General features: G+C 31.5%; 1 protein-coding gene and 1 long non-coding RNA gene across 2 annotated transcripts; one reads left to right on the forward strand and one right to left on the reverse strand.

The window, feature by feature from the left end:
• Positions 1–343: 343 nt before the first annotated feature.
• LOC113381160 lies at positions 344–1,534 on the reverse strand. The gene has a single exon (XM_026620135.1). The coding sequence runs from the start codon at positions 1,532–1,534 to the stop codon at positions 344–346; it is 1,191 nt and encodes a 396-aa protein (XP_026475920.1).
• Positions 1,535–2,788: 1,254 nt separating this feature from the next.
• LOC113381161 lies at positions 2,789–3,449 on the forward strand. Its single transcript, XR_003367523.1, has 3 exons — positions 2,789–2,891; positions 2,983–3,218; positions 3,309–3,449. It is a non-coding gene; the product is annotated as an uncharacterized LOC113381161 (long non-coding RNA).
• The last annotated feature ends 3,467 nt before the right edge of the window (positions 3,450–6,916 follow it).

Genomic DNA, 6,916 nt, shown 5'->3' on the forward strand with positions numbered 1-6,916 from the left:
ACATAAATGGATATAATGGTCAATTTGGTGTTACAGAACATAAGTGTTATTCTTTTGATTTGGCACTTGCTTACATCTATTGTGCCTATATTAATGTTCTCTGTATTGAGTACCGTGATATTATCCTTGACTATTATAGCCGTACCTCCATATCCATCATTTCTATCGTTGCGGAAGATCTTGTAACCTCTGAAAGTGCAGTTGTTACCACCTTTTAACCATGTTTCTGAGAAGGCCGCTATTTGAATCTTTTTCTCGTATAGAAAATGTTCAATGCAGCCTTTGTTGGCAAACACTGATCTACAATTGTATTGCAATATTTTCAATTCCTGTGTCATTCTTGTCATTTCGGATTTGTTAGGTTTATCTGATCTCTTTCCATCCGATTAATTATGGCCATTAGTACTTGATTATTTTTTTGGTTGGTAGGGTTAAAAACATCCTTTAGTCTTTTGATTATGTGGTTCAGAGATATTTGCTCTGATGTGCTTGGATTTGGTTGTATTCCTCTTTTCTGTATACTCGTCGTTCTAACATCCTTCTCTTTCGTTTTATCTCTGTTGTCCTCTTTTGTCATTTTCGTATTTACGTTTTCATTTTTTTTAAATGGTATTTTATTTATATTAGGTGACGCTTTTCGTGCATCGTTTTCTGTTTTATTGTTATTATTAGAGTTTTTAATGCTGTTGTCTATGGCTGGTGTCTCAACGCTAGTGTTGTGTAGTCTCCGTTTCTTGGGCTGATTCACTTCCATATTTTCTGGTTCTTTATCTTTTGTGCGTTGTTGGTGATCTTGAATATCGGGAAAAACTTTTTTGTTTTGTAAGTCTAGTCTAGTTGTAATTATATTTGCGTAGGGGCGGTTCTCCAAAATCCTTTTTGCTTCATTATAACTTGCATTATTAAATTCCATTATTTCCTTTAATTTAATTTGTTTTTTGTAGACTTCGCAATTTTTGCTAATTGCCTGATGTCCATTGCCACATAATGCACATTTGGGCTCTTCCTCCCTGTTATCGCACTCCTTGTAGTTGTGGTTACCCGAACAATGTCCGCACCTGACACTACTTCGGCACTGTGTGGTCACGTGACCATAACGTAAACAGTTATAACATTGGATTATTTTGTTGTATTGACTCACCCGACACTTCACCGCATGTATTGTTACTTTCTCAGGTAACCTTTGGCCTCTGAAAGTTAGAACGCATACGGGCGTTTTTACATAATCGTTGTTTTGTTTTTTAAGAATTCGTTTGACTTCTAATATTTCCACTTCAGATTTTATATGTTTCAAAGTATGTTCTTCTGATAGCTCGGTGTCTACGTCGTATATTACTCCCTTTTTTATTACAGTAGATAGTGGTATATATGCCCTTGCGCCGATCTCTGAGAATATATGGTCCGCTACCAACTTGTTTGTGAATTTGTAGTCATAACATTCAATTTTGATTTTGTTAATTCCGATAGCTTTAATTTCCTTTATATATTTGTCCATCTCTGGGTGCTTGTTAAATATCTTTCTTCCTAATGCCATGTGGTGTAGTTTGCCTATGTTTTTGTTCATCGATTCCACATAAATTAAAAATGGTCCTATGTCTTTTTCTGTGTATGACACTGTTTTAAATACTTTAGAATTTCTCGATTGATTATTTTTTTCATATGTATTCTCATTAATCTTATCGTTGGTTTTTAAATTTTCATTATTATTAATTACCTCATTATTATTAATAGTTTCTTGGGAAGGTTTGTCCCCTGTGAGATTTTCACTAGCACTGTTTTTCCTTCGAGTCGTTTCTAGATTTGTTATTGTTTTCATTTCGTTGTTTGATACAACGTCACTTTCTTGCACTGAATTGATTGTACCTTTAGGTGTAACATCACTATTTAATTTATTTAAATTAGCGTTTGATTCAGTTTCCATATCTTCTCCATATCATATACGCAATGCGTTTCCTATGCACGGACCTAATTGTATTTGTTCACGGTCATCGTCGGGACCCTCTCCGTAGGGTCCGCTATCCATGATGTCACTATTTCAACTACCTGCTACGGATTACTCACTATTCAACACTGAGGTCTTTATCGTTCGAACGCTCGTTGCTGACTGAGATGTTCGTTTAAAATTGAAATTGTGACATACCGATCGGTCGTTTTTTATGAAGGCTATCAAAAGCTATATTTATATTGAGAGAGAACCGTTACATCAAATTATTTTATGTTTTAGAAATTTTAATAATAATTATACATTTTGTTAACATTTTTAAAGTTTATCCGTTATACTGCGGCGCGGCGCTTACGCGCTTCGGTATTTTTTCTCTGAAATAGCCGCGTAGCATTATGGCTTTGAAAAAAATTCAAAATTTTCAAAAAAATTTCGAGACAAAAAATTCAAATTTTTCAAAAAAGTCATATTTTTTTAAAAAATCTCAAGTCTTATTTTTTCAAAATTTTTATTTAAAAATAAAATCAAATAAAAATTGAAATTACGTACTAATTATTTTGATCTCTGTTAAAATTATTTCAATTTAATAAATGTTCAAGTATAAATAAATAAAAAAAAAAAAGTATTGCCCGAAATACTTCTACTGATGGCGCGAGGTTTAAATGGAAATGCTCAAAAATAATTTTTTATCCGCAAATATATATTTTTAATAATCTAATCATAAACAAAATATTTATCAAAAGATGCTTAGTTCTAATTCTATATGTTGTTTGGAATAAATATCAAATATTAAATGAATAACTTGTGAATTTTGTGATTGTGTTATGTGGTAACACTACTGTGGTACAGGAACAGTAGGATTATCTAGGATTAAAGATGGCCGGTTGTCAACAAAGAGTGTTTGTGCGTTATTTTGTTAGTAAACTTAGCATTGAAATAAAATGGAAAAGTAAGTACATCATATATATTACTGTATTAATTAAACTATATTAATTTATTTAACGTTTACTTAACTTGATATTCGTATGGTATTATGAAAGATACATGAACGATACATCAAATGAAGAGGTTAGAAAAAGCACGCCGCTGTATTGTCATAGAAAAATGATACTGAAGATAGAAATCCAGTCAATTTTACAAGATCAAACACATGATGATATTTGGGATCGTTTCGTGAAGATTGATGGTTCAAAATAATGCATTCGGAGTTAATCCCGCTTGTTAAATTTGTAGATGTATTACAGTCAGTAAAGATGGGAACTTGTCTTTTGAATTTGTAAGTCTTTTGTACTATATATATATATATATATATATATATATATATATAACATTTCCTAATAGATACATATTATGTTCATTCTTTTAGAAAATCTTCACGTATAATGAAGTGCGATGAAACGGTAGTGAGATGAGACAAGTCATATACTTTTTCGCCCTAGGAGCAGATGACAGATCTAAGAAGTTATTTTAGTTAAGACAATATTTGAGGAGCACAATTCTAAATAGGTCAAGACTAGAGAATGATATAGGTTCAGAAATTACAGTAGGCCCTCGCCTTACACGGCACTCTGGGTACACGGTTCCCATACTACACGGAGCTAAAAATCCGACATCCCTCCGACTACACGGACTTCTTATTACGCGGTATTTGGTCAACAGCCCATAAGTCCGTTGTGCAAAAGGGTATTGTTGTAAATTTTGTTATCGACTTTTATCTTTTAGACATGCCTGATTGTATAATAGCCGCCTAAGAACACGTTTGAGCTGATTACTGCGTCGCGCCAATTTTTGAATAAGGTGTCAATTTCGTCACGTCATTTACGTCATTTCGTCCGTATTTCTCCTACTTCAAGTTGTATTTCTTGGTCTCCATACAACGCGATAAAAATGGTGCGATTTGTACCAACTCTGAGTCTCTCATAACACGGTTCCCATACTGCACTATGTAAGGTTCCATAGAACGCACTACGAATTAGCCTGAATTGTATGTTAAATACGAGTTTCTTATAGCACGGTTCCTATACTGCACGGTACGCACTTGCCGCGTAAAGCGAGGGTTTACTGTACAGTAGGCCCTCGCTTTACACGGCACTCTGGGTACACGGTTCCCATACTACACGGAGCTAAAAATCCGACATCCCTCCGACTACACGGACTTCTTATTACACGTTATTTGGTCAACAGCCCATAAGTTCGTTGTGCAAAAGGGTATTGTTCGTTGTGCAAAAGGGGATGTAAATTTTGTTATCGACTTTTATCTTTTAGACATGCCTGATTGTATAATAGCCGTCTAAGAACACGTTTGAGCTGACTACTGCGTCGCGCCAATTTTTGAATAAGGTGTCAATGTCCTTCATGTCATTTCGTCCGTATTTCTCCTACTTCAAGTTGTATTTCTTGGTCTCCATACAACGCGATAAAAATGGTGCGATTTGTACCAACTCTGAGTCTCTCATAGCACGGATCCCATACTGCACTATGTAAGGTTCCATAGAACGCACTACGAATTAGCCTGAATTGTATGTTAAATACGAGTTTCTTATAGCACGGTTCCTATACTGCACGGTACGCACTTGCCGCGTAAAGCGAGGGTTTACTGTATATCTGTTCCATGTACAGTAGAAACTCGTTTATCTGGATTTCGGTTATGCAAACTACAAACCACAAGCAATTTATATATACATGCAAATATTCAACTTGTACATACCTACAAGTTGAATTTTTGCATGATTAATGCTGCCGTTTAGTATATGTATGTAATGTAATCTAAGAAAATATATATGTACATTCGTAAGAAAGTGTTTCTTAATAAACACTATTTTTGTTGTTGTCTATGTATGTACTTGCTATTTTTAATAAATACACAACATAATTCTTAATACATTCGATTATCCGGATTTTTGTTTAGCCAAATGCCTATTGACAACAATTAGTCCTGTAAATCGAGTTTCTACTGTATAAGTAATTCCTCAAATATGTACAAAAATTTGTTGTACATAAGATTACACATCATTGTTATTTATATATATATATATATATATATATATATATATATTATATATATATTAAGATTGAGTAATGTGGATCATTATATAAATATAAATTAATATTTTATTTATAATTGTAAATTAGGATTTATGTTATTTATGATTGTTTTAAAATAGAATTATCTGTAAACGTTTGTCATACCAATTTGTAATCTTTCAATAATATGTAATTATTATAAATAAATAAATGCTTTTCTAATAAATTGTCTATTAATTCTGTAAAAAAAATTATGCTTGCATTTATACTAAAATTGGATATTGCTAAAATGTCGTACGGTGGTCGCGAGTGAGATATCGCGATGCGATGTCGATTCAAGTGTAGGATCCACCTCAATAACACATTCGTCACATCGAGGCGGCGATGTCTCATGTCGCCGGCGCGACATCAGTGCCACTATTGCACTGATGTCGCGTGCTTACTGGGTAAATTTATAACAATACATAATAATAGATTTATATGGGAAATAACTAAACCAATTTCTTATTTAAGACAAGGACAGGATTGTGAGAGCATGTTGTTTACATCAAAGGAGAAAATTCCAGACTCATGTGAAACCAAATTATTAAAAATTAATCACACATTGTTTTTTGATTTGTACACCGAAGGCACTTGGGGGTTTGTTTGTTCCGACCAGGAAGAACTAAGAATCTCTTGCAGAAATGCGAGAGATATCGTGCAGATTTCTGGAACGGGATTAATAAACATTGCTGATGGTTGTAAAATTGTTGGAAATAATTTTATAATAAAAAGTAGATCAAGAATACAAAACAATGTTTCAACAGCTTTCATGAGTTCTATTCAAATAAACGGAATTGACCTGGAAAGTGAAAGCGTCATGCTCGACACAATTCCGAAACACCACACATTTTCCAAAAGTATAATTGATGACAATCTTTTAAAACAATATTCAAAAAGCATAAATAAAATGCAAGTAGAAATGGGTCAGATAATTACGCAAAAACCTACACAATCAGTGAATGCGTATCTGATTGGTGGAATTATTGCCTGTTTAAGTATTTTAATAATAATACTCGCGTATAAGTCCTACATACGTTCCGAAAGCCAAAACACCGAGACCCACGAGTTGCGAAACCTGGCCGCTTGAATGCAATTTCAACATTACAAATAGTGTCAAATGAATATGATATGTATGAAAACATAATTACTTGTTGTTATGGTATTCCGCTGTATCATGAAAAACAAATTATTGAAATTGTAAACTTAAAATTTATTATGTCAGATAGCAATGTTAATGAACTATAGAGATCATTATGCAGCGAAATATTATGGCAACATTGAATATGCAATTTTGTAAATGATATTGCTAAGAAATTATAAATTTATTTTTTATTTTTGAAAATCTATTTTACAAAATATAAAAACATTGAATTAATGATATAAATTCGATAAAAAAAAAAATCATTATAACTTTATTATTATTTGAAATATTATTTTGTATAAATTTGATAAAAAACATTATAATTTTATATTATTTGAAAATCTTTGTACAATATTATTTTGTATCAATGTCATAAATTTGATAAAAATTATTATAATTTTATTTTAATTGAAAGTCTTTGTAGAATATCAATATTATTCTGTATCAAATTGACAAAACTCATTATAATTTTATTTCGAAATATTATTTTTTGTATTAATGTTATAAATCTGATAAAAATCATTATAAATTTATTTTGAAAGTCATTGTACAATATTAATATTATTTTATTTTGTATTATAAATTGTTAAAAATCATTCTTAAACAGAAAATAATTATATGATAGTTAATTAATGTTCTTGCTTCAGAATTATCTTTATTAGAATTAGAATTATAATTTTTAGAAATTAAAAACTTAGAGATTAGATATTTTAAGTTTTTATAATTTAGTAGAAGTTATACATTAAAAATAATTTCAAATTATAGAA

Source organism: Ctenocephalides felis, unplaced genomic scaffold, assembly GCF_003426905.1.
Source record: "Ctenocephalides felis isolate EL2017-DRISC unplaced genomic scaffold, ASM342690v1 CF-g0.4_SCAFFOLD_02633, whole genome shotgun sequence".
Lineage (NCBI taxonomy): Eukaryota > Metazoa > Arthropoda > Insecta > Siphonaptera > Pulicidae > Ctenocephalides > Ctenocephalides felis.